We start from the raw sequence: 27,955 nt of genomic DNA on the forward strand, positions 1-27,955 counted from the left end.
CATAACATTCTCAAAATTACCAAACCATAGAGCTAAAAATTTGTGGTTGCCAATGGTGAGAAAAGGTGGAGAGATGAGGTGTGAACACAAAGGGGTGGGTAACAAAATCTCTGTACTGATGGAACATTTGTTTCTTAATTGTGGTGGCAGTTACCCAAATTAACACATGTGATTAAACTGCATAGAAACACACACAAATACACAAATGAGTGCATTTAAATGATGAAATCTGAACAAGGTCTATGGATTGTACCAACGTCAATTTCCTAGTTTTGATACTGTATTACAGTTATGTAAGATGTTATTATTGGGGTAAATTGGGTGAAAAAGGCTACATGAGTACTCTCTGCTCTTTTTAAACTTCCTATGGATCTTTAATTACCTCAAAATAAAAAGTATAAATGAAACTTCACTCACCTTACTTTTCTTCTCTTAAGAAAAAGTTCCTAAAAGAACTGTCTACATACCCACACGATGAATCACTAAATCCTATTCCACTCTAACCCCTCTCCAATCTACTAATACATAGCAGCCAGAGTCAACTTTTGAAACATCAACATTTAATCACTTCTTAGAAATCCTCTAAAAGACTCCTAGCGGTCTTAGAACAAGGTTTCATACATAGTTAACACAAAAACCCTGCTGTGGTGCAGCCCCTCTCCACACGGTCTCTGTTCCTCTAAGCTCCAGTCACACTGATCTTGCTCACATTCTAGTTCTCTCAACAACCAAGAACTTTCCAGCTTTGAAACCTTCGCATAAACCATTCCCTCTACAGATAGCAGAGAAAGTCTCCAAACTTCGAATCACAGGATGCTGAATTCTGCAGGGTTTGCCTAGCAACTAACTGAGCTGCTTCTCACAGGGGCAACTCTATGCAGCATGTGTGTGCCAAGAACTGATTTAAGACCGGTTTCAGACCTTCCAAGTAAAACCATGGAGGCCAGCGAATAAACAGCCTATTTGATTGTTTACAGTGTGCTAGGTCCTTTAATCCCGCAAACGACCACCTACGCAATAGACTAGGATCCTATTCACAGCTGAGCCTTTAAGGAGCTTAAGTAACCCTCCCAGAGTGGACTAGGAGGTGGTGGATTTGTATTCAAAGCCTCAAGTATTCTTGACCTCTACTCAACACTGCCTTTCTTACTCTTTTCCTCACAGACACTACGAACGATTCCAGCAGGTAGCTCCTGGGATCAGAGGTTGGAGCCCGGGCTGCACAAGATCTCGACCTTCTCTCGCGCCTAGGACAGGGAAACAGAGCAAGGGCAGAGGTCCAGCACCAGGCACTTCTGAGAGAAGCAGCGCAAGCGGCGGGGGCGGGCCAGCGGCTACTCACCTGGTGCTGGCTCTGCGGCCACCTTGGCACAACAGCCAGAGGTTCCCTGGCGCGGGCGCGCCAGCAGCGAGGAAGCCTCCGGAGAAAGCCCCGCGGGCACGTCCGTAGACGCTGCCCAGGTAACGCAGCGCCGGCACCATCACCGGTGCCCCACTCCTACCCTGCCTCAAGCCCCAGAAGCGGCCCTGGATCCCAGCACTGCCCAAGTCCCAGTGCTGTCTAGCCCCGCCTCTTGCGCAGGGGCCAATGAGAGGCGCGCCTTTGCCTCACGTGGGAGCCGCCATTAATGGCCAATGGGCGCGCGCGGCAAAGGGCGAAGGGCAGGCCGGCGCTACCGTAGACGCCAGGGACGCTCACTCGCTCCCTCCCTCCCTTCGACGCTGTGAGTAAGGAGCTAGTCCCCGAGCGGGGCGGGACTAGGGGGTGGTTACGCTCTGCCTTTTCCCTTCTGCCCTAGCTGGGCAGACTGAAAATCTGGCGTGCCGACTCTCGCGTCCTCGACTTCGCTGCCGAGTGGACTCGGGGCCGCGAGAGAAAGTCGGGGGATGATTATGGAAAAAATTTTGGTTTGGGCAGGCCCAACAACCTCCCTTTTCTAGGCCCCGCCTTCTCAACCTCCCTCTGTCTGCGACTCTCGAAGCCCAGCCCCGCGTCACTCAAGGCCCCGCCCCGCACCGGAGGCCCCACCCCCTCTCAACCCCTCTCCACGTCACTCAAGGCCCTTTGCTGGGCACCGCAGTCTCCCACCCACGTAGGGGCGCTCGCTGCCCCGCCCTAGCTTCATTCGAACCGAGGGTCTGTCATGGCAACGCCTGTTAGCCTGCAGTTTCCTGGACTTCTATATATGGGCCTCCTAGCGCGTCATTCTTTCAGTCATTTATTGGTCCTTTAAATATTAAGAGGCTTGGTGAACCAGAGGGCTTGGTCTCTATAATTATTTAGCAATCTGTTTCCTTTTCTTAAATCCTGGACCGAGATACAGTTTTAAATATGCTGTGCGGGGCTAAGAATAGCGACTCACCTGTGCAGGTCACTTCAGATCTGTTTATCTGTAAAATGAAGGAAGTGGACTATGTGATCTTTGAAAGACCTTTGTAAAACTACGTGATTCTGTATCGCTATGCCTGTTTATCGCTATGCTCCCTATGCTTGATGGAAGTTTTTAATCTTTAGGGTCAGGACAGCTGAAGGGAACGAAAATAGAATGATGTAGCCTTATTGCTGGAAGGGCTTGATACCTCTCTGAATTTGGCTCCACTTATTAATCAGGTAGCTTGGGGAAGTCATTTCACCTCTTCGCCTCAGAACCTCCTCTGTGAACTAGGAGTTCTCCCTCATAGGGCTTTTTTTGCAGATTATATGATATAAGGCTTATCAGATGTTTAGCACAGAAAAGTGTTCAATAAAATGATGGCTTTTGTTATGTTTAAATGGTTTTATCACCTGGACAGTTGTACATATTTTCTTTATTTGTGAAGACATTGTGGAATGTTACCTGCTCGTTCATCACAAATGAAAAAAAAAGAAATAGTTTTTAGTTCGATTTTTCATTTTGAGCTAATTGTAGATTCCCATGTAGTTGTAAGAAACAGTCAAGTGATAACATCTTCTAAAATGATCATACAATATCACAACCAGGAAAATGACATCGACACAGGCCATGGATCTTATTCAGGTACCCCTCGTTTTACATGTATGTATGTAGTTCTGAATACTTCTATGGCATATGTATGTAGATTCTTGTATCCACAAGTCAAGCTGTAGCACAGTGCCATCACCACCAGGATCCCTCTGCTGGCGGGACACCCTCTTCCCCTTTCTCTTCTCCCTCTAAAGTTTTGTTATGTCAGGAATGTTATAATAAATGGAATTATATAGTATGTAATTTTCTGGAATTGGCTTTTTCACTCGGTGTAATCCCTTGAGTTCCATCCAAATTGTTGCATGTATTGATAGTTTATTCTTTATTACTGAGTAGTAGTTCATGGTATGGACATAACACAGCATGTTTAACCATTCACCCATTGAAGCTCTTTTTCAGTTCACCCATTGAAGCTCACCACATGTGAGCTCTTTCTAGTTTTTAGCTATTTCGAATAAAGCTGCTGTGAAAATTAGTGTACAGCTTTTTCTGTGAGCCTGTTTTTTGTATCTCTGGGATAAATGCCCAAGAGTCTAATTACTGGGTCATATGATGAGCACATGTTTAGTTTTGTGAGAAACTGCCAAACTTTTCCAAAGCGGCTGTACCATTTTACATTTCCAGCAGCAATATTGAGTAATCCAGTTTCTCCTCAGTGTCACCAGCTTTCAGTACTTTCACTATTTTTAATTTTAACCATTGCACAGGATGTAGTTGATTTTGAAGTATACAATTTGAGGGTCTGTGGTCAGGCTTTCATGGGTCACCCCACAGTAGTGACTTTATTACTCTGTGATTTTTAGCATGTGCTTCATAGATTAGCAAAGTGAAATAATTCAAAATACGTATGTTCTTTTTATAAAATTTTCTCTGCTTACCTCTCCCCTAGGTTTGACTGTACATTAATTTGTTTTATTTAGATAACTCAAATCACAAGCTCACCTTATATTCATTCACCCTGTAATGTCTTTGGCTAGAGACATTTGTATCCCAGTCAACACTCTTCTCAGTAAGAATTCATGCTCACCTTCCATGTAGGTCAGAACCAACAAGAAGTTAGTTCAATGAGTGTCAAGCAAGATTGGCCTAGGAGTTGCTTTGGGGACTTTTGCTTCTAACTCCTAATGAATTGCTCTGTTGTTCTATTTTAGTAGATTCTACACACTTTAGGAATAAGAATTGGCATCAACAATAGATAATTTGCAGTGAAGTGGAGTTATAATTTTCGGGGGGGAACTCCCCAATTCTGATACTACCCCACCCCTCTTGCCACACTTTTACTGCGGTCAAGAACAAATTGACCAGTTCCACCTTTTCACCACTAAAATAGCCCAACTAATTACATTTAATATGTTAAAAAAAAAAAAAAAAGAACCTCCACTTTAAAAAAAGATTTTGGTTTTATGCAAATGGGGGACTCTCAAACATACTCAGAAACACTTTGTACATAACCTATTTTGAGTCATAGATTAGAGGTCTGGCCTTCTCTCAGTCATAAACATAATAGCATCTTTTAGGAACATATGTTACAAACTTATGGCTCTAAGCTGTGTTATGATAGTAATAAAACTTTTTAAAATAATTTTAATTCCTGAATTATTTATCACAGCAGTTTAATTTTAGTGGTTATTTTTTAACTTGCTTTTAACTGGCGTCTTTTGATTCATTAGAGCAAAATTCACCAACTCACCACCAGAGGTCTCCTCTTTCCGGGTACAAAGCATTCCCAGAGGCAGCTGCTTGAATTCATCTGAAATTCCTGGTATCACTTAACAGAGACACAGTTGAGAAGCAAAAACCTACCATTTAGTTTTTTTCAGTTATTTCCAAGTAAAAACTTAATCTTCATATTTAAATATAATATCAAATTTTTTAGAGACCATATCTGGTCTCTGAATATGGGCCAAAATGAATCAGGTACTTCAGTTTTCACAGACCACTCTAATTTACCTGCTTAATGACCATTCTCTGGCTTTATCTCTCTGCCTGAAAATATATCAATCACTGAAGGTTATTAATTGCCAAGCATTTATTAAACTTGCATTAGGGGATAGCAGTGTGCTAGGTGATAAGGAAAATGGAAATAAGATGTGGTTCTTGCTCTTCTTTTGCTCTGCATACTTTCCTTTCTTCTGCCTAACTGGAAACTCTTAATCATCCTTTGAGACCAATCTCAAAAGACATCTCTAGCGTAAAGCCTTCCCCTCTTTTCTTTTTCTAGGTTCTCACAGAACTTGTCCACATGTCCATTGACATCTTATTCCATGTTATTTGTTTTTATGTCATCTATACACATATAGTACATATACTGTATATTCTCTGAGGACAGAAAACATGTCTTTCTGTCTTCTGTTGTTTTGTTTTTGTCTCACCATTGAATCTCTTGCACTAAGTGTAGCAGGCATTCAGTAAATATGTATTGCATGAATGAATAGGTGATGGAGCTGGCATTTGAGTCAGGTCTTGAGGTTGAGGAGGATTTCCACAGGATTCAGAGGGCAGGGAGGGGCAGTAAATGGGGAGAACAGCCTGAGTTGAAGCCGGAAAGCCCAGATTTGGAAATAAAGTTGGCAGCCAGTGGAGTACTGAGGTGGGCACAGCTGGAGAGAGATTTAACAAAAAGCTGGAAAGGGCTGAGAACATGGGAGGACATAGCAGGGGGAGACATTTGCAGTAATGGAGGCAGAGTGATAGTGGAAAAGGGATGACGAGACTAGTAGATGACTCCAGGGTTCTGTCCTAAGACCTCAGCTCACCGTTCCACATCCTTAGGCACTTCCTCAGCTCTAGGGATGTTCCCACTCAGATTTCCTTCTGGTCCTCCTTTTTCCTGTGTTCTAGAACCATCCAATGAATGAGAGAGCCCTGGACTAGTAAGAGAGAAAACTAGGTTCAACTTTCAGCACTGCTAACAATTAGCTGTGAAACATTGGGCAAGTCCTTTTAAACACGTGTTTATTAATACCCCCACCTTGTTCCAGAAAGGATTTAGGGTGTCAGCAAGTTACTTAATATCAGGGCTTCAGTTTCCTCATCTCTAAATGAGAGGTTTGGGCTAGGTAGTCTAAGTTCTTTTCTGGTCTATCATTTTGTGACTCTGATACCAATTATTTGTTGGTCATCTCCACCTAGAAACTCTGCCAAACTTCATATTTAAAATATGAAAAACTTGGGGGAAAACCCAAACCCACAACTTTGTCCTGACATTTTTATCTGTTAATGCCATCACATCCTACTAGGACCAAAACCTTAGTGTCATTGTCAACTCCGCTGGCCCTTGCCTCAACATCTCACTTACTGAGTCATGTGGGATCCAACTCTGTAATGTCATCCCCATTCTCCCCTCAACTTGGCCCTTTCCCATGGCCACATGTAGTTGAAGTTCTTGTTGGTTGTCTCTTTCTCATTCTATTGACTCTCAGTCTTAGTGCTGCTGAATAATATGCCTGAAGCATGGTTCTAACAATGCCAGTGCCCCATGCTAAAATCCCAGTGACCCCCAGCTACCTGCAGAAGACAAATTCTGGCTGATGGCAGGAGACCCTTCCCATGTGACTGTGTACATTGTCTGTCTCCTCTTCTCATGACCCCCACATGCTAAGCAAACTGAACTACAACATGCCTTGAGTTACTGCCTCAGCTAATCACCTGACCTAACTTTTCCTAGCATCTTTGCTGAAATCCTTGTCTGTAACTCTTGAGGTATTTTTCAGGTTCTATCATTTATTTTAACTACCTCGTAACTTGTTTTAGCTCACTCCACCCTGCATCAAGTTGTCAGCTCCTCAAAGGCAGGGACCTTGTTTCACTTATCTTTATGTTTTCCTCCACCTGGCACACTATTAAAACTTGGATTGAGATGAATCAGGTTCAGACTCAGGACCAAAATCACTTTCTGAACTCCTAGCTATGGATTTTTACAGCTGGAAATCATCTGAGCAAATCATTTCATTTTACAAATAAGAGAACCATGGGTCAGAGAGGTGAAGTTACCTGCCAGTCTCTCCCAGCTGCCCTGGCACAGTTTTTTTGTTTGTTTGTTTGCCTTTTCTAGGCTGCTCCCGTGGCATATGGAGGTTCCCAGGCTAGGGGTCTAATCGGAGAGCTCTAGCCACTGGCCTACGCCAGAGCCACAGCAATGCCAGATCCGAGCCGAGTCTGCTACCTACACCACAGCTCATGGCAACGCCGGATCCTTAACCCACAGAGCAAGGCCAGGGGTTGAACCTGCAACCTCAAGGTTCCTAGTCAGATTCGTTAACTACTTCGCCACGACGGGAACTCCACCCTGCCACAGTTTTGTTGCACTGTTCTGATACTGCCTTGCAGCCTTGTCATAGGAAGATGTTTCCATGACTCCTCTCCCTTTACAGACATAAGTGTCTTAATCTTGACACATTGCTTCTTAGGTGATTTTAGTTTGCCATTTTGATACTGGAAATGTCAACTGGGACTGGAGGTGGTTTCAATGAATTTGTAGGTGCACTGCCTGAATGGACACCAGGTGGCACCACTGCAGGAGGACTCCAATTGAGGCTTGAACAAATGGAACTTAATGGCAAGCCTGGAAGGAACCATAGAGACCATTCAATTCAGCATCTCGGTTTTTTGCAGCAAAAGAAACCAAGAAAGAAACAAACAGGAGTAACTTGTTCAGTAACTACCAAGTGGCAAGTGAGTCATCAGCTTTATCAGCACAAGCGCATTGGCTCTGACGTTGTGAAGTTGCTGTGTATATGGGGCTCTGATTGCCAAATGAAGATCTAATATAAATACTGTTTTCTGTGTCTAGATCAAATGATGTTGTTTGGAAAAGTTCCCCGGCAGTTGTGTGCCTTAAAGAAACTCCCATGGTCACGTGACTCCAGATATTTCTGGGGCTGGCTGAATGCAGTGTTTAATAAGTAAGTTACTCTAAGTAAAGAAAGGTGGGGATTGCTACAACTCAGTTCACAGTAGCTAGTTTGGTTATTTCTTGTATTTCAAATGCTTTTGTGTGGTGTTTGCAATACGGTCCTAATTTTCTTTTAACACAAAACGTACACACAAGCATTGAATAAAAACTAGAAAAAATAGATTACAGAATATTAACTGTGATTGTCTGGGTTACAGGACTTAAGTGATTGTTCTTGTTCATCCTTTCAGTGCTTTTCAAGTTTTCTAAAATGAACATTTATTACTTGTATAATCATTAAAGCTCAGTAAATGTAATTTTAGAATATTTTAATTCTATGGCTTCCTAAAGGCTCTAGTTAACCTTTTGAATACTATCAAGGGCCTCAAGTTTTTAAAAAGTTAATTGGTGACATGCTTAATATCATTTTGAAACTGATGGAACAAACCTCCTCATTGCTTAGTATAGCATTAATAGCACTAAACAAAGAAAAGGACATATTTTAAAAATAATACATATCACATAATGACATTAATTTGAACAAAGGTTCAAAAGTATTTCCTTTTAAGTCTTTTATCATTAATAAAAATGATAACCAAGTGTAGTCATTCATTTAATACATAGTTACTGAGTACCTCCTGGTGTCAAGTTACTGCGCTACATACGAATCAATGAAGACTCATGTCTGATAAATTCAGATAAAAATAATACGTCTCCCCTGACAGAGTTCACTGGGAAACAAAAACAAAAGCAAAAAAAAAGGTAGCAGGTAGAGCCATTGAATGTTTCCTTTCCTTTTTTTTTTTTTTTTTTGGCTTTTTGGCTTTTTGAGGGCCATGCCCATGGCATATGGAGGTTCCCAGGCTAGGGGTCTAGTCGGAGCTATAGCCACCAACCTACACCAGAGCTACAGCAATGCGGGATCCTTAACCCACTGAGCAAGGCCAGGGATCGAACCCACAACCTCATCGTTCCTAGTCAGATTCGTTAAGAACTGAGCCACGACGGGAACTCCCATTGAATGTTTTCTTTACACGGATTCCACTAATATACTTATCTCCCTCCTCATCATTTGAAGTGAAAAGTGGCTGTTAGTCTATTTATGTTGAACATCATTAAAAGGCCAGCAATGACAGTCAAAACTACCAGCTTTTGTTCTCTTGCCAACAGAGTGGATCATGAACGCATCAGGGATGTGGGCCCTGACAGGGCGGCATCTGAGTGGCTGCTGCGCTGTGGGGCCATGGTGCGCTACCATGGCCAAGAGAGGTGGCAGAAGGACTACAACCACCTCCCAACAGGCCCTCTGGACAAGTACAAGATTCAGGCGATTGATGCCACTGATTCTTGTATTATGAGCATTGGATTTGATCACATGGGTAACTCCCCTATCATTTGCTATGGGAAATGTGGGTGATTTGCAGTGACACTGGTTGCAGCTGACTCACTATTATCATCATAGGTGTGTCCTTTTTGCCCTTTTCGGTCCAATCCAGTTTGTTTCTTCCTGCATATGAAATTTTTAAATTAAGCAGAGGTTACAAATACTCTCCCCTCGTTACGCTTGTCTCTACATGCCTTTATTCTGTGGTTTATTGACTTAAAATTCAAGACCTTGTTTGTCAAACTTCTGTCATTGAGAAACCCTCACTAAGGCAGAAATAATCATATCCACACAACTTCTGCTTGTGTGGGCAGTTCTTCCCTCCAGTGCATGAGCATCTGATTGCGGACTGGCCCTGTCCAGCAGCACAACCTGAATAGTGAGCACTTTGTATGGTTAATCAGGTGACTAACTGTTCCAATTTTCCTGGGTCTAATAAGTTTCCTAGGACTTAGGACTTACAGTCCTAAAACTAGAACAGTTCTGGGGAAACTAGACCAGTTGATTATTTTAATGGTAAAGCATATTGTTAAACTGTACTTTTTCCCCCCCAGAAGGCCTGCAATATGTTGAAAAAATAAGGTTCTGCAAGTGTCACTATATTGAGGATTACTGTTTGGAAAGACTTAGTCAAATTGAAAATTTACAAAAAAGCATGCTGGAAATGGAAATAATTTCATGTGGAAATATCACAGACAAAGGTATCATTGCTTTGCATCATTTAAGGTAGGTGGGCAGTGCTAAAGTAGAAACTTGATAATGATAAGGTGAATAACCAGAATTTAAAGAGAGGTGATGTCTTTTTGTAGATCTGAAGAATATAATTTAAGAAAATGATGACTTTCAGCTACAATACTTTAAAAATTTAAGTTATCGATCTTAATATATTATGGGCTTTTTTGCATTTTTAGGGAGCATCTTTTTAAGAAATTATCCACATAAGGCACTTAGCATGGTACCTGTTACAGTAAACTCTCAATAAGCATTAGCTATTCTTCTTCTTCCCCATATTTTAAAGCAGTTTCCCTCATGTTCTGCTAATAACCTCAGTATCAGAAGAAGTTTGAGAAACCCTTAAACATCAGAACCAAAAGTATTAGAGTATTAGATTGTTTGGGGTTTTTATTGGCCATACCCACAGTTCCCAGGCCAGGGATCAAACCTGTGCCACAGCAGTGACAATGCCAGATCCTCACTCAGCTGCACCACAAGAGAACACCAGTACTTAAGTGTCTATCTCTTACATCAGTTGAGGTTTAAGGCTTCATCTTTTAATAGAAAATTGGGTTCAAGAACTTACCCAGTTTCTTTTCCCTTCTAGGTTAAGATTCATATTTTAAAAATTCAATTTATCTAAACTAAAAATAAAAATATAAAATAGTTCACCCATTTCTCTCACTTCCTACTCTGCCTTTGGCAACCACCATTCTATTCTGTGTATCTATGAGCATGGTTATTTATTTTTAGCTTCTACATCAAAGAGATCATACAGTATTTATTTTTCTATGTCTGAGCAAAATACCCTCAAGGTCCATCCAGGTTGTCACCAATGGCAGAATTTCATTCTTCTTTATGGCTGAGTAGTAGTCCACTGTGTAAGTGTAGCACCTCTTCTTTATCCACTCATCTGTCCATGGAGACTTAGGTTGCTTTCATATTTTGATGACTGTAAATAGTGCTGCTATGAATATTGGGGTGCACATATCTTTTTGAGTTAGTGTTTTGGTTGGTATTCTTCAGATAAATGCTGAGAAGTAGACTTGCTGGATCATATGGTAGTTCCTTTTTTTTTTTTTTTTTTTTTTTTTTTTGGCCTCAGCGTGCAGTGGCTAATGTGGTATCTCAGTTCCTAGACCAGGGATTGAACCTGCTCTATTGGGGAAAGTTTTGAGTTCTAACCACTAGACAACCAGGGAACTCATGGTAGTTCTATTATTAAGTTTCTTAGGAAACTGCATGCTGTTTTTCATGACTGCACCAATTTACAATCCCGCCAAAAATGCACAAGGATTCCCTTTTCTCCATATCCTCACCAACACCTTTTTCGAGTCTTTTTGATAATAGCCATTCTCACTTGTGTGAGGTGATATCTCATTGTGATTCTGATTTGTATTTCCCTGATAAGATGTAGAGTATCTTTTCTTGTACCTGTTTTCCATCTCTTCGTCTTCGTTGGGAAAATGTCTGTTCAGATCTTTTGCCCATTTTTTAAATTGGTTTGTTTGGGTTTTTACTGTTGAGTTGTATGAGTTCTTTATATATTTCTGATATTAGCCTCTTATCAGATATATGATTTGCAAATATTTTCTCCCATTCATTAGGCTGCCTTTTCATTTTGTTGATAGCTTCCTTTGCTATACAGAAACTTTTCAGTTTGATGTAGTGCCACTTGTTTATTTTTGCTTTAGTTATTTTTGCTTTTGGTGTCAGCTTCAAAAAATCATCACAACTGATGTCTATTTTATATTTAACAGGCAAAAGAGTTCTAGGCCATAATACACATATAGTATTTGTAAACATTCAGCAGAATTATTGATGTAATTCAGAACAACTACACTTTCCAAAGTCTGGCTTAGTTCCTAGCATGAATTTCATTTAAAGTGGTACTCTAAGACCACTATTCTAAAAGTAATATTGTGAATTCCTATTGTAGCTCAGTAGTAACAAACCTGACTAGTACCATGGTTCTATCCCTGGCCTTGATCAGTGGCTTAAGAATCCAGCATTGCCATGGGCTTTGGTGTAGGTTGCAGATGGGGCTTGGATCCTGTGTTGCTGTGGCTGTGGTGTAGGCTGGCAACTGCAGCTCTGATTTGACCCCTAGCCTGGGAACTCCCATATGCCGAGGGTGCAACCCTAAAAAGCAAAAATAAATAAATGAAAGTAATTTTGAAAGTATAGGGTGATTTGAACACATTCTGTGTGTAATATTTTTAAAAGTCAATAAAGCAAGTTCATTTTTAATGCTATAAGAGTCCAAATTAAAGTAAATTTTTAAAATTTCTCTTTTTGCAGAAACCTCAAGTATTTGTTTTTAAGTGATCTTCCTGGAGTAAAAGAAAAAGAAAAAATTGTCCAAGCCTTTAAGACATCACTGCCTTCTCTGGAACTAAAATTAGACTTGAAGTAAAATAATAATATTCAATAAGTGTCTTATTTCAATATAAAATATCGTTTTAAATTGTTGATCCTAACAGCAACAAATATGTAATCATTAACAAAATTATAAGGATACTGTATCTTGACACTCTAGAAGCAGTCCATCATGTAGAAAATAAACATTCAGATGTGATTCACTGAAGTTACTAAGTTGGAAGTAAGAATTTATGTTTATTAAACCATTTTAATAATGCCAACCAGGTACCATTCTAATTCTAATATTTTCCTTATTTTATATCAATATCTATATTGATCTCTCTTGATGCAGATACTTAAGAGTTCTTTAAAATGATTTAAATGTACAACACAGTCATTATTTTTAACAGTAATTAATGTTACATTTTACTTTAAAGTTAGTGAAGCATGTTACTGTAATAGTACAGTTATGAAAAGGTGAAAGCTAAATTTCAAATTCATTGATAGCGTCAATTATGAAAAGTAGCCAGAGGATTCTTGGGCATTCCTATTGCTTTCCTGGATTTGCGTGCATTTCTTATGATCCCGCATTCTTATGTTCTTTATAACATACATACTTTCTCTGAATGAACAGTTTCTATTTTGTAAGCTTAGTCCGGTATGTTATTAAAACTGGACAATAAATACTTAGCTGGATTTAAATAGCTTTGCTGACTGCAATAGAACAGAGGAAACGATGAAGGCCAGCACAGCTATACTCACTTTTTGCTGTATATTTAAAAATTTCTTTAAACAGAAAAGTTGTTTAACCTGTTTTCCCTCCTAGATGTTGGATATTACTTCCCATGAGCTCAAGGGATATCATGAGGAAGTATAAGCACAAAACTCACTTTACGTTTAGAGAGCACTGATAAAGAATATCGTAAACAGATAAAAAAACAAACAAACAAACAAAAAACAGATGTTTGTTTTTGGCCTGCTTAAAACAGCCCTGATTTGGAATTACCATTGTGGCTTAGTGGAAACAAATCTGACTAGTACCCATGAGGATGAAGGTTCGATCTCTGGCCTCGTTCAGTGGGTTAAGGATCTGGCGTTGCCATGAGCTATGATGTACGCTGCAGATAGGGCTCAGCTCTGGCATTGCTACACCTCTGGTGTAGGCTGGTGGCTATAGCTCCGATTTGACCCCTAGCCTGGGAACCTCCATATGCCACAGGTTCGGCCCTAAAAAGACAAAAATAAATAAATAAAATAAAAATTTAAAAGGGCCCTAATTCTATTAATGTTAGTTACATGCAAAACCTGCTTGTAGATTTCTGTATGTTTGGTTTGAAGATCAATGTATTGCAATATAACCTTAATGGAAATAATTTAAAAATAAACACTTTCTGTGATGTAACATTAACGTAGAAAAATGAATTTTAGTTGTGTTTAGAAACCATCTTCTGTAAACAGCATGTACCATAAAGGGTATATTGTTTATTAATATAATTGCCATCGTCATTTAAAAAATCAGAAGATAGTAGATTTTAAAAAAGAAAAGAATGTACAATAGTCTCATGTGAAACAGTGGTGATTACATGCTGAAGAAGGGATCATAGTTTCGGTTAAATTAAGTATAAGTGTACATTTACTAGGACTCATTAGAAAAACATGACCACGTCTATCTCAGGCTTGCTTGATTACTATGTGGTAAAGTAACTGATTCACCACAGTTTAGTCTGGAGCTACTTTTCTATTCTGAATGGTGTTCTTTAAAACTGCTAGATAGGAGTTCCTGTCGTGGTGCAGTGGTTAACGAATCCGACTAGGAACCATGAGGTTGCGGGTTCGGTCCCTGCCCTTGCTCAGTGGGTTGATGATCCGGCATTGCCATGAGCTGTGGTGTGGGTTGCAGATGCGGCTCGGATCCCATGTTGCTGTGGCTCTTGCATAGGCCAGTGGCTACAGCTCCGATTTGACCCCCTAGCCTGGGAACCTCCATATGCTGCGGGAGCGGCCCAAGAAATGGCAAAGACAAAGACAAAAAAAAAACTGCTAGATAAATTAGGCAGATATAATCGTCTGCCTTGTCAAGTGCAGTATTTGGGATAAGGAAAAAGACCCCACAAAAGATAAACTATTCACAGAAGCTGGATGTCCTTCTTTGTCATTTGAATCACGTCTACATATTAAGAATTAGTTAATACTGTGACTAGCATTAAACCTGCTATCACCTCTATGCAATAAGCTGCATACATCAGGAGCCTCAGGATGTAATTAAACTGGCTAGGGGAGGAGTTTGCGTTGTGGCTCTGCCAAAACAAACATGACCAGGATCCATGAGGACGTGGGTTTGATCCCTGGCCTCGCTCAGTGGGTTAAGGATCTGGTGTTGCTGTTGAGCTGTGGTGTAGGTCACAGACACTGCTCGATCCCACGTGGCTGTGACACAGGCCAGCAGGTACAGCTCCTATTCAACCCCTAGCCTGGGAACTTCCATATAGCACAAGTGCGGCCCTAAAAAGAAATATATAAATAAATAAGTAAACTGGCTAGGGGAGCCAAAATTACAGAACAGATGCCAGAATTTGGCAGATTACTTAGCAGTAAGTGAATAAGGTAAAATGCTCTCATGAACAAAATTACCGTAGCAGTAAACTATGTTTTAATTTTGCTCTCATGAACAAAATTAAACCATAGCAGAAGAAATGTTTTCAAGATACAGTAAAATACGTCTTCAAAAATCAGGACTGAGGAATTCCCGCTATGGCACAGTAGGTTAAGGATCCAGCGTTGCTGCAGCTGTGGCTCAGATTTGATCCCTGGCCCAGAAACTTCCATATTGCAACAGGTGCAGCTGAAAAATGAAAAAAAAAATTATGGCTGAGAACTGCTAGGAAATAGCAGCATATCACCAAAAATGTGGTTGAGCTATAAGAGACAGACATCAGTTTCATACTGCCCTTGGGTCCAGGATCCAAAAGCTTTTGAATAGGAGCAATAGGCCAAATCAAAGCAATTATATGTCATCATTTTAAGTATGACTGTACAAAGCTTAGGAATAATAATAACCATTTTGGACTATTTTCTTACTAGCTGTTATTCTTTTAGTTGTTAGGTTGGTATATATACACATATATATGCATGTGTACTATATGTACCCACACACTATATATATACACAAGCACGTAGTATAAAAAGGTATTTCAGGAAAAACATCAGCTTATAACCTAATGTCTTTTATGACTCACATGAAAGCTCAGAAACAGTTTCTTCCAAAACCCAGATCAATGTATATAGATAGTCCTCCCTGTAGATCTGTCTCCAAGTCTGGGGCTGAGCTGGGAAGAAAGAAGTACTAATTACTTTCAGGCTGGCAGACCCAGGTACTGTGAAGCCTGTAAATCTTGTTCTACCCCTTGGTCAGCTGCCAAGCTTCAAGCCATTGTCTGCAAAGGAGAATTGGGTGAATGAGTGTAGATGGATTATAATAAATCTAACTTGCCTGCAAAAGTGACTAATATACATCCTTTACTAAAGGTAAAGACAAAAGTATAGGTAAGAAATGTCCATAAACATATCATTAAATATATAAGCACCTAAATTAGTCTTTTATGATAATCCACAGATTTTAAATATTTTGAACAACTCAAATATTCAAAAAATTTTTAAATATAAAAATCGTGGGCTAGAGCAAGGAGAAAATGGAATTTTAAGCACTTTGATTTCAAGAACTAAAGCTCTTCTTAAATATGATGAGACAATCTGAAAAGCAGGAGGAGACAGAACTCCAGGCAACAGAAGTCCAAGGAAATACACGGGCGTTCTGTAATCCATTTCTCAGTTGTTGCATATGGTACAATGAAGCAGAAATCTTTTCAAATTTGCATCTCTAATTTTGCCAAGGGTGTGGGCAATAGATACAGTTTGTACTCTGTCCATAAGCTCCGCTACTTAGATACAACAAAAATACAAGTGAAAATCCAAACAAGTTTTTCTTTTCTGTTCTGGACACCATCATTGCATGGAAGGCTGCCTCTGGAATTTCCCGTCACATCTTGCCAAGTGGCCTTCCCCAGTTAGTTACCTACGTTTTCTGCTGATATTTTTTCAACATTGTGAGTTTTTTCAATCAAATGTATGTTTTATTTTCTTCAAATTTTTGATCAATTCTTCATCATCAACCTCCAAGCTCTTCAAATGTTTGGAAAACGGTAGTTAAGTTTCTTGGTGTTACAGTAGTATTTCTTATTATCCAAAGCTGGAAGGATGCTGCTGCTAGTCAGCTGAGGTAGGTATTGCAACTGAAAAACGCAGAACAGAGAATTATGTTTAAGGCATATGATTTTTTGTTATTGATAATGCATCAAAAAAAAAAAAAAACTTCTTCAGCACAGAATCCAGGACCTGAGAGAAGACAAAATGTTTAGATTTGGTCTCTGCTTTTCCTTTTCAAGGTTTATTTTAATTAACTAATTAATTCTGCTTTTTATGGCTGCACCTGAAGCATATTGAAGTCCCAGCCTAGGAGGTGAATCGGAGCTGTGGCTGCTGGCCTATGCCACAGCCATAGCAATGCAGGATCCGAGCCATGTCTGCAACCCACACCGCAGTTCATGGCAGCACCGGATCCTTAACCTACTGAGTGAGCCAGAGATTGAACCCACATTCTCATGGACATTAATCAGATTCTTAACCCTCTGAGCCACAATGGGAACTCCCCCAAGGTTTAGTTTATATTACAAAGCAAAACATGCCACATTAAAGAAAATTAAAAGAGTATGAAAAGAAGGGGAAATCTACATGTTAACTTTACTGGAAAAAAGCATAGCTTCAAAGGAGTTATGAGCTTATTGGGACCTTAGGGACCATTTAAGCCAGTATCTTGTGTTTTAGCAAAGAAAACTGATATCCACAGCCCTTAGGTGATTACCTTAATTAAAAAGGCAAAACTGCTCCTTTCATGCTCCCAGAAAATGTTCAAATTTATCATCAATGTCAAAGGAAAGTAAAGAGAATGCATACTTTTTTTTTTTAACTGTGCTATTCAACCTTAGGTACCTGAAAAGCAAGTACTTTTTAGTACTTTTAATCAAACAGTTGAATCCTTTAAGACCTATAAACAATATACAAATTAGTGGGGTTCCCCTATTCTTTCAAGTAGGAATGTTTTCATCAAGACCCTTTACCGTCTTTTGGCCGCACTGGCAGCATGTGGAAGTTCCTGGGCCAGGGATCAAACCTGCACCACGGCAGCAGCCCAAGCCGCTACAGTGACAATGCCAGATCCTTAACCCGTTGTGCCACAAGAACTTCAAGACCCTTTATTCTTGAACACAAAGAAGCAGCAAGATGAGGGGTAAATCTTAGGGGGAAGTCTATTTCCAGTCTGTTTTACATTAAAAGCATTCTCAATTTTTTTAACCCTTGTCTATCTTTAAGGCCCAGGGTTCATGCCGTGCCTGTTCCTAATGGCCTGTTCACCCTCTTCTCTTCCTCCAAACCTCACACACACTAGCCAGCTGCCATTCAGCCTGCTAGGCAGTGGAGATGCAAAGGGACTAAGACTAAGGCACGGTAGTTTATAGCTTAAGGAGCACCTGGGCAGATCCAGAAGCATCCAGGAACATTCAGCTCATCTTAGATGTGTTCCAACTATAGTCCATTCTAAATTATTATGGCTTTTGGCTCATAGCAAGATATTAATGTAAGGCCATTCTGCTACTTTATTCCAACCAGAGTGCTCCCTGGGCTCCTGGGGTGCCTCCTGGGTGCTGTGCTCTGGTTAAATATGCTATACTGCTACTGTCCCTGAAAGCACTCAGCACCACATTTACCCTAGCCAGCTCTGATGCTGAAAGGATCAGGGAGTTAAAGTTCCTTTTTTAGATAAGCTTGGAATGCCAATCAATACAGAAGGCAAACATAATGACAGAGAACTTCCTGGATAAATATGATTTCATTTTCCAAAGCACAAGCAGCATACTCTATTGGACTCACGCCTTTGTCCCTGGCTGAGACCTGAGCTCATGCACACCAAAAACCCTGACCCCTGGGTGGCAGCAGGGAGCTGCTGGGCAAGGTCACCCTTAGGATTCAGGGAGAAGGCCCTTAAGTAGGAAGCAGTCTCTGGGGATCCTGGTGGATAGATCGTGTGACCTGTGTCCTTATGCAGAAGTAAGGGTGCTGAAGTTGCAAGCCACAACTGCCACCCCAAGTATAGATTCGGACTCTGAATTGGTAGCAGGTGTGAGGTCATTTGAAACTGAAACCTTGGATGCTTGTGTAAAGCAGTGCCCCATTTTTACCCCTGGCAGGTGCTTTCGACTCTGTCTCAGGGTCTTCCTTGTTGGTTTCTCATGCTCTTTGGCCAAATCTCCTGATTCTCTGATGCTGTCAAAATATGGATGCTGCAACAGCTGCTCACATGTCAGTCTCTCAACAGGATTCATGTGTAGACAGCCCTAAAAGAACAGAAAATCCCCTCTTACTTCTTTAAAATTATATTAACTTCTTAATGTCATTTTTTCTTCTTTGAAAGATTAAACTCTTCATTTCAGAACAAAAGGGGGGAAAGAATAGGAAAAACACACCAATAATGATTTTAGTTCCTTCCATAATCATTCCTAAATGGATAACCACATGATGAATTAATACAGTTTCTAGGAATAGTAACCAAAAAAATAAAAAAATAAACTATATTTTCTCCTCCTTGTTCTGTTCTTGAGGCAGTTGTGCTCTGCCCTGAGGGAGTAGGATACAATTTTTCAGTTCACTTCAATGTCCCACTAAAATAATCCACTTAACCCATTCGGTCCTTTAAGTACTTTCTCAAAACTAGTTTTGCTTTTTTTTTTTAATTAAAAAAATAATATCTATGCATGATAAAAATAAAATTCATACAAGAGGAAGCAAAGTCTCTCTACCACTCTAGTTCTTCCATTCTCCCTTCTAAAATCAGTTGGTTTTTTTTTTGGTATATTCTTCCAAAAATAGTCTATGCATTACAAGCATCCATGTGTCTGTAAGGAAGGAGAAGAATAATATGCATGTCTTTATCATCATTCCTAACTATTTGCTTTGCCAGTAAATAGGCCACAGGGCTCATACTTGAACAGATTAAATCTTACAACTATATACCCTAAGGAACTGTCCCATTTTTTTCAATTACATTATAAATGCATGAGTAAATGTTATAAATACTTTTTGGAATGTGTGGGACAGTGAGTGTAACTTGCAAGTATTTTAATTGGTACCTCATTTTACATAAAGGCTCTGTGTTTCTGAAAATGTGTATATAAATCAAACGTCAAAATCAAAACCTACTTCAAACATATTAGGGAGTTGGCTATTTAAAAGAATCCAATGGTTAAACATTTTTTGAAGGATCCTTTTGTAAAACAAGTATCACCATTCTGAAATTTCTATTTTGTGTAAATTTAGATTTCAAATACAATATGAGATTTAAAGCGAAAAATTCTTACAAATGTTTTCACTGTAATGTAACTCATTTTAAAAATGGAAACTATGTAAATGTTTCAAAGGAGAAGAAGAATTCTAAAGGGAACACTTTTCAGTCCATGGATCCACATAAAAATCATTCAGATTCCCCAGTGATACAGCTGTCATGTGCTTCCAGATCTGTTGGAAGCCATGATTTTACCTTTAAGAGCCCCAGGGCAGGATAAGAGATGTTTGGAAATTTTAATTCAAGTGGTTCCTGTTTAAAAAAAAAAGAAGAAGAAAGAAAGAAAAGGGGCTTTATTGACAGTAGGTATTCATCAAATATAAGGTTATCTCAGATTGAATTTCTTTTGAATGAGAGAAGCATCTTCCTGGCACTATCTCTGCCTCCTCCAACCTCTGCCCACTCTGCCTCCCATCCAAACCACCTCCTTATGCCTGTTTCATAAGCTCCTTCTCTCCCCACCTCCAAACTGCTTTTCCAAATTTTCTTCCTAACCACTCACTTCCTGAAGAACTGATCAGGGTAGCAAATTGTGAAGGAATACTCATGAAAGAAAAAAAAAGTGTTGAGCAATTGTTAATTCCTTTCCCCCCCCCCCAATGTATATAACTTTTGGCATTTATATTGGCTGTACAGAAAGAGGCCCTGATTATTGCAGACATTGACATTTACATAAAGGGAGCTTCAAAATAGAAATTTTTTCCCCTACCCAGGTGAACAGATGTTTCTTGGTTTTCTGGAATAAATACTGTTCTCTTCTCCCACAAGAGCCTGTTGTTTCCCTGATCATCCTGCTGTTTAAAGAGTCTCAGGAGCAGACATTCATCAATCTCCCTTTGGCTATTTAAGGCTATTTTGGTCCAGTCACAGGCAGAAGACAATCAGGAATAATAAACACTATAAAGTGGAAGGAATGCTGTATGTCAGGCAAACAGGCCAGTTAAAGAGATAGACTGCTGATAAAGAGCCCAAGAGGAGGGGAGCTGAGAAATGAAGAGCTAGCCAAGCTGAGTAAAATAAATGACCAGGGTGTGTTGTGTGTGTAGGATGCTGCCTGGTCAAGCTTAAGAGCACATTCTTCTTGGGACAGGGAACCCAGCCAACGACCACCAACTCTTGAATGTGAGATTAAGAGCCTCGTGTTTGGTGTTTCTTAAGATCAACAGGGGGGAAAAAAAACCTAAAGTAGATCAGTATTAGTCTTTCAAAGGAGCCCCACTCCACCCTGCCCCCCATAGCTAAACCCTTTCTCTTGATATTTCGGTGTGTTGCATCTGAGCGCCATTGGGGATTGTCTTGACATTGCTGACATTGAGCTCTGCTGTCTCAGCAAGGATGCCTGGGATGAGGCCGGCTGGTTCCTGTGACAGGACAGGCCCATCCTGCCTGCTTGGCCTGTTTCCCGGCCCCAGAAGCCAGCAGGCCTCCCTCCTGCAGGGTTACTGACAGGCCGAGGGCCTGGGGCACAGATGTTCAACCAGCGCAGCCCCCGCACTGCTTCTTCCTGTGTTTCTGTCAACAGGAAATCCCCTGCAGGACAACCTCTGGGAAACCATGGGGAGACTTTTACATTGATGAAACCTGGCTGTTTCTGAGGCTTCACTGGTGGACAAGCAAGTAGGAAATCGCTAAGCGGTATTTAGTGCGACACTGGGAACATCCAGGTCACAAGGGAGCTGGCTGGGTCACCTCCCATATGCCAGGTGTCATTCCTGCTTCTGTGTTCCCACAGGCTCCTCCCACCCCCAACTTTTTGGAGAAGAGGGCACAGGCCAAGAGGTTGAGGGAACAGACAGCTCCAGTGGGACTGGACAGAATTTCCATCTGGAAACTGAGCAATGGAGGGTTAGTTTCAATTTGGAAGTACCTCCCATAGACAGCAGGAACTCAGGGTTTCACAGACCTTAGCTGTGCTCTGAACTGTTTTTGATTATAATACAGGCTCATTGGAAGACATTAGGAAATATTAAAAAAAAAACATAAAGAGACATCATCCCACCACAAAGAGATGTTCGCTATTAATATTTTGGGATATATCCTTACAGCCATTTATTTCACAAACATAAATATATGCATGATTTTCCAGAGGTTGTCATGATATTGTATATTTGTAAATATATGTATTTATTAAATATTTATACGTGTAAATATGTATATTTATTAAAACTGTCAAATTTTAAAACTGTCAAATTACATATATTGTTCCATAACTTTTTTTCATTTAGCAATATGCTGTGAACAAATTTTTAGGTAAGTGCATATAAATCAAATTATTTTTACTGGCCATGTGGTATTTCTACTGTAAGGACATAGCATAAGTTATTTAGTTAATTCCCTACTCATGGAACACTAAAGGAAATGATTTCTTTTAGGGAATGTCCTATCTTTATGCTTTTGCCTAATGGTTTCATTGGAATAAGTTCTTGAAATTTAGGATATGCACAATTTAAATTTTTTTCAATTTTTAAAAAGTGAGTGTTTTTCCTGCATTGGTCATAGCAGACAGGTAACAGAGTGAGGCTGGCCAAGCAAGTTCATTACCATTTTACCTCATGGTCTGGGAGTAAGAGGACAGCAGAATAGGAGGTTTGAGAGTTCCCACTGTGGCCCAGTGGAAACAAATCCAACTAGGAACCAGGTTCGATCCCTGGCCTCGCTCAATGGGTTAAGGATCCAGCGTTGCCATGAGCTGTGGTGTAGGTCATAGAACTGGCTCAGATCTGACATTGCTGCGGCTGTGGTGTAGGCTGGCAGCTGTAGCTCTGATTAGACCCCTAGCCAGGGAACCTCCACATGCCAAGGGTGCAGTCCTAAAAAGACAAAAGCCAAAGAAAGGGGGGGGGGTTTGGACAATGCTAGATTTTCCTGGATGAGTCACTGTCTAATAGCGTATTGGCTCTGAGCTTCAACTGCTGAAAATGATGGACAGATGAGGTGAGCAGGCTGCCCTGCATTCCTGTCTAATCTGCTGCCTAAGCTCTGCTATCAGCAGGCTCTAAATTAGCACAGAAGGCCAGGGTCTTGCTAACCAATTTGCCCCCATTTTCTTTTTCACTCTTAGGCTGATCTTCCAGTGCAGAGTGGGCCATGGGACTGAGGCAGGTGCATAACTACCAAAACCGAGTTAGCCTGCAACTGCCCATGTTTATCGAGTAAGAATGATCACTGCTTAACACTCTGGTAACGTTAGCTGTGACATGTGGAGCGCTTTCCAAAATGGGTCACTCACCATATCTTCGGGGTCTGGAATTTCTACCCCACTGAAGTACTGATTCATGCTAAACACCTGCTGGTGCCTAGGAATGAGGTCTCCTTTGGACAAGAAGAAAGAGGGAGGTAAAATTAGACTGATTGGCAAGCACTGTTTGATAGTTTCCTTCCAGTAGTGCTGTGTCTTTCAGTGTCTACACCTACAAAAGCTACAGCTTGCTTCTCCCATTAGAGGGAGAGGCACTGAGGGAACCCTTAATCACCCGTGCTGAGACCCACAGGGGCCAAAATACTGTGTTAGGCAGAGAGGCCAGAATGGAAACTGAAGGCTACAAGGTTCTCGCCCCTCAAGGGCTCACAATGTGCTGGAGGAGTCCAAAGCAAACCACGCAGAAGCACACACACACATAAAAATAATGTCCTTCTTCAAAAAAAAAAAAATAGCAAAAGTGCAATAACCACAAATCAAAACTGTATTAACTGAATACTGACGGATCAAGATAAAAGCGTCTTGGCCTAGCACTGAGAACCATGCCTGACACAGAGCAAGCACTCAATAAATATGTGAGGAAGGAAGGGAGGGAGAGAAGGAGAAGGAAGAAGTATGGAGGGAGGGAGGGAGGCAGGCATGGAAGATCTTCTAGCTAGAAGAAACATGTTTCCAACTGGAACCACCTTTACTTGTTTCACCAAACAGAGGTCACTTGGAAATCCTATTTTATAGACTATTTAGAAGCACTGATGATGTGAAGCAAGGAGACAAAATGAGAATTTCTATATTCTGGGGGATTATATAAGGCTCATCCTGCCCACATTTCAGCCAAATCAGCTAAAATCACCCTTGTGTAAAATTCCAAGGACACTGCATTTGAAGAGGAATTTTGTACCAAGATTACACAGAGATATTCAAAAGGGCACCCTGGGGCCTGCCCAGGCCTACTTCCCACAGGAGAGTGAACAATAAAAACCTGCCAGCCGGGCCCTGGAAATGCTGCTGTTGGACTGAGCTGGAGTTCTGACCTCAGGGTATCAAGCTGTCTAATTTTACCAGTTTGTTTTGGAATGTTACGTCTCACTCAAATCGAAAAGCTGCTGTCCTAGCCCATTTTTGACAAGCAGCCAAAATATGCGAATACTTTGTCTTAAGTCTCAGTGAGCTTCCTCACAAGCACATGGCCTGTACCTTAAGAACCTTCTTCCATCAGAGAGCTGGGGGTGGGACATGGACAGGGTGCCCTAAAATCACCAGGAAAGCATTGTGAAGGCAGCCTGAGGGCCCTGGAAGAGCTCCAAGGTGACTTACATGTCACTCAACAAAAGTTACCAACAAATATTTATTGCCTACTATGTGCAGACACTGGTGGAGGATAAATAGAAATAAAAGACAGCATCTTAGAGAGTTCCCTGGTGGTCTAGTGGTTAGGACTTGATGCTGTCACCTCTGCAGCCTGGGTTCAATCCCTGGTCTGGGAACTGAGATCCCACAGCATGCTGATGGTTGCTGAGGCCATAAAAAGAAAAAAAGGAAAGAAAGAAAGAAAGACAGGATTTCACCCTTAGGCAGCTAACACTACCTTTGGAAAGATACAAGGTTCAACTACAAGACAAAACATGGTGACAATAGATGCTATAAGAATTTTGAGAACAAAAAGTGTGCTTTAAATTGGGAATCAAGCTTGACTGCCTGATTTCTGAAGGGGACAATCACTGATCATAGATCTTTCATCTGTCCCTTTCTTCCCCCCTCCTCCTTTCACCCCACAAGAACAGAAATAATGGAGTGGACTTCAGGGTGGGAAAGTAAAACAAGAAGGGTGACACTGGGAGAACCAGGCTTTCTTCCTGATACTCAGAAGGTTGAACATCTTCTCGAAAGCTTCTAAATGGTCCAAATGAGCCTGGCAGGCTGGAGTCAAGGATACCCAGAGACCGAATTACCACATCATAATAAACAAAACATAGCAGGACTCTTAAACTGCTAGCCCCTTATAGAAATGTATGTTTTTATTGTTTTAATAGTCATTCTTCAAAGTTTAACTTGATCCAAACCATGATGAAGAGAGAATCTTGCATCTTTTTGGACAACTAGAATATAGTCAAAATTGTAGATTCTTTTTTTGACATCAATCATGGATACCTTTCGTGAGACTTTGAGCCATTTCAATGAGACTTTAAAAGTTTCCCTCTTTTGCGGCTATGAGGGGCATTAGATGAGACTAGGACCTTTGCTCCACTCTGCACTGATGCAGGTAAAACTATCCAGGTTACCAAAAGGCAGGACAAAAACATCACTTACCCAAGGTTTTCCTAATCAGATAGAGCTGATCCACATCTGATTTTCCAGGCCACAGAGGCATCCCCGATAGCAGCTCAGCAAAGACACAGCCAATTGCCCAAACATCTACTGGGGGGCCATACTGGGTGTCCCCCACCAACAGCTCCGGGGAGCGGTACCACCTGGTAGCCACATAGTCGGTGTAGTAGTCACTTGGTCCAGCTGGCCAGTGATGGGACATGGAAGACAGAGAGAGCAGTGTAAGTGTGAATCAAACCCAGAGGGGACATTTAGGATGAATAAGCAATGAGGTCCTGCTGCACAGCACAGGGAACTATATCCAGTCTCTTGGGATAGACCATGATGGAAGATAATATAAGAAAGGGAATGCTTATATATGTATGACTATGTCACTTTGCTGTACAGCAGAAACTTGGCACAACACTGTAAATCAACTATACGTTACTAAAAAAATAAAAATTAATTCACGTTAAAGCTTCTTGAAAAGTTAACATCCTTGTACAAATAAGTTTTTAGTGTTTGCCTTTAACCATTAATCAGAAGTCTCTATGTTCCTTGACCTCCAAGTCTCTTAAGAAGGGGAAGAGGGCTTTATGGAGGAAAAGCAAATTCAGTGCTGAGTTATTCCAGGATTTGGTAGCCTTCTTGGTATTTATTAATTTGTTTAAAACTAACAATAATAAACACACTGCTGGTTAACATAAACATTTTAACAAACCATAATTATATTTTTTCAAAAAAATGAGAAGGGAAGACCTGAGAAATCAAGCTTGTGCCCCATGTGTGGCTTTTCCAAAGCAGTGGTTCACAGATGTGTGATTGCCAAAGGGGAAGGGAGGGTAGGGGAGTGAAGAATTGGGAGTTTGGTGGAGTTCCCATCATGGTGCAGTGGTTAACGAATCCAACCAGGAACCATGAGGTTTCGGGTTCGATCCCTGCCCTTGCTCAGTGGGTTAACAATCTGGCATTGCCGTGAGCTGTAGTGTAGGTTGCAGAGGTGGCTCAGATCCCGCGTTGCTGTGGCTCTGGCTTAGGCTGGCAGCTACAGCTCCGATTAGACCCCTAGCCTGGGAACCTCCATATGCCACCGGAGTGGCCCAAGAAATGGCAAAAAGACAAAAAAAAAAAAAAAAAAAAAAGAACTGGGAGTTTGGGATTAGAAGAGGCAGACTGGTATATATAGAATGGATAAACAACACGGTCCTACTGCATAGCATAGGGAACTATATTTACTATTCTGTGATAAACCACAGTGGAAAAGAATACGAAAAAAAGTATATGTGTGTGTGTATGTATATGAATCACTGCAGTACAGCAGAAATTAACACAACATTGTAAATCAACTATGTTTCAATAAAATAAATTTTTAAAAAAACAGTGGTTTACAATACTGGGTACGCATTAAAATCCCTTAGAATACAGTATTTTTAAAAATCACTGATACTAGGAGTTCCTGTTGTGGCGCAGCAGAAACAAATCCAACTAGGAACCATGAGGTTGCGGGTTTGATCCCTGGCCTTGCTCAGTGGGTTAAGGATCCAGCGTTGCCGTGAGCTGTGGTGTAGGTCACAGACACAGCTCGGATCTGGTGTTACTACGGCTGTGGCATAGGCCAGCAGCTGTAGCTCCGATTAGACCCGTAGCCTGGGAACCTCCATATGCTGCAGGTGTGGCCCTCAAAAGGAAAAAAAAAAAAAAAAAAAATCACTGATGTTAGAGCTCCACCCCAGTCCAATTAAACCAGAACTCCTGGAGGGGTACCAGTATAGTTTTTATAGTTTCCCAGATGATTCTAATCTGTAGCCAAAGTTGAAAACTATTCTTCTAAAATAGAACTTCTGGACTCCCTTGGTGGCACAGCAGTTCAAAAATCAGGCATTGTCACTGCTGTGGCTTGGGCTACAGCTGTGGCGTAGTTTTGATCCCTGGCCTGGGAACTTCTGCAAGTCGGGGGAGCAGCCAAAAAAAAAAAAAAATACTTCTAAAAAGTACTGTTTTAGCAAAAAAAAGGTAAAAAACAGGAGGGAAATGCACTTTTTAATAAGCACTTTACAGTGGTAAAATTTACATACAATATACATTTTTAAACCACTATATGTCTACGTATTTTCAATAACTGCAGAATCATATACATATATTTTTTGGCTTTTTTCGGCCCCCACCTGCAGCATATGGAAGTTCCCAGGCTGGGGTTGAATCGGAGCTACAGCTGCTGACCTACACCACAGCCACAGCAACTGTGGAATCCAAGCTGCATCTGTGACCTACACCACAGCTCATAGCAATGTCGAATCCTTAACCCACTGAGTGAAGCCAGGGGTCGAACCTGCATTCTCATGGATAATAGTCCCATTTGTCAATGCTGAGCCACAACAGGAAGTCATGCAGAATTATAATTTATAGTAAGCTTATGCCCCAAGTATATAAGAACTAGTTTTCTATAGCATTTAAGTCCTTTATCACATAAGGAATCTTTCTGCCTCTGACATTTGCCTAAAGAATACTTCAATACTCACTCAAAAGCCGAGCAAATCCAAAGTCACAAAGCTTAATCACTGAATGTTTTGTGATGAGGATGTTTTCTGGCTTCACGTCTCTGTGTATGCACTAGTCATAAACATCAAACCAAAGCAGATTATAAAGGAACAACTATAATACA

At 40.8% G+C, this 27,955-nt stretch overlaps 3 protein-coding genes across 14 annotated transcripts in view; 1 reads left to right on the forward strand and 2 right to left on the reverse strand.

Moving 5' to 3' along the window:
- The window catches only part of L2HGDH (L-2-hydroxyglutarate dehydrogenase), a 48,307-nt gene extending 46,722 nt beyond the window's left edge, over positions 1-1,585 (reverse strand). Inside the window, exon 1 of one of the 2 annotated variants that reach the window (XM_001926818.5) lies at positions 1,343-1,585. In XM_001926818.5, coding sequence (XP_001926853.1) covers positions 1,343-1,482 — 140 coding nt within the window. In that variant the 5' untranslated portion in view covers positions 1,483-1,585. The remainder of the gene's footprint in view (positions 1-1,342) is intronic. The other variant, XM_021101450.1, reaches the window with a different exon arrangement.
- ATP5S (ATP synthase, H+ transporting, mitochondrial Fo complex subunit s (factor B)) lies at positions 1,574-13,749 on the forward strand. 5 transcript variants are annotated; one of them, XM_001926336.6, is made up of 6 exons: positions 1,574-1,724; positions 7,599-7,658; positions 7,777-7,888; positions 9,049-9,257; positions 9,817-9,988; positions 12,278-13,739. In XM_001926336.6, the coding sequence occupies exons 1-6, from the start codon at positions 1,589-1,591 to the stop codon at positions 12,390-12,392; spliced, it is 804 nt and encodes a 267-aa protein (XP_001926371.3). In that variant the 5' UTR covers positions 1,574-1,588; the 3' UTR covers positions 12,393-13,739. The 5 variants fall into 5 exon arrangements, with proteins under 5 accessions (XP_001926371.3, XP_020957171.1, XP_020957149.1 ...); XM_021101512.1 differs by having other exon boundaries at positions 9,817-9,963; positions 12,278-12,567; XM_021101490.1 differs by having other exon boundaries at positions 9,820-9,988; positions 12,278-12,563.
- The window catches only part of CDKL1 (cyclin dependent kinase like 1), a 64,467-nt gene continuing 50,313 nt past the window's right edge, over positions 13,802-27,955 (reverse strand). For all 7 annotated transcript variants that reach the window (XM_021101475.1, XM_021101479.1, XM_021101459.1 and 4 more), the window contains 6 exons: positions 27,813-27,903; positions 25,297-25,497; positions 23,020-23,102; positions 19,986-20,042; positions 18,631-18,786; positions 13,802-16,626 (listed from right to left, as the gene is read on the reverse strand). In XM_021101475.1, coding sequence (XP_020957134.1) covers positions 16,519-16,626; positions 18,631-18,786; positions 19,986-20,042; positions 23,020-23,102; positions 25,297-25,497; positions 27,813-27,903 — 696 coding nt within the window. In that variant the 3' untranslated portion in view covers positions 13,802-16,518. The remainder of the gene's footprint in view (positions 16,627-18,630; positions 18,787-19,985; positions 20,043-23,019; positions 23,103-25,296; positions 25,498-27,812; positions 27,904-27,955) is intronic.

Source organism: Sus scrofa, chromosome 1, assembly GCF_000003025.6.
Source record: "Sus scrofa isolate TJ Tabasco breed Duroc chromosome 1, Sscrofa11.1, whole genome shotgun sequence".
Taxonomy (NCBI): Eukaryota; Metazoa; Chordata; class Mammalia; order Artiodactyla; family Suidae; genus Sus; species Sus scrofa.

Excerpts from the sequence above, each read along its gene's own strand:
- ATP5S (XM_001926336.6), top strand. The coding sequence starts at position 1,589 with ATGAGAGGCGCGCCTTTGCCTCACGTGGGAGCCGCCATTAATGGCCAA. Across the intron at positions 7,659-7,776 it reads CAGTAACTACCAAGTGGCAA|ATCAAATGATGTTGTTTGGA; the intron begins GTGAGTCATCAG and ends TTCTGTGTCTAG. Across the intron at positions 9,258-9,816 it reads CATTGGATTTGATCACATGG|AAGGCCTGCAATATGTTGAA; the intron begins GTAACTCCCCTA and ends TTTCCCCCCCAG.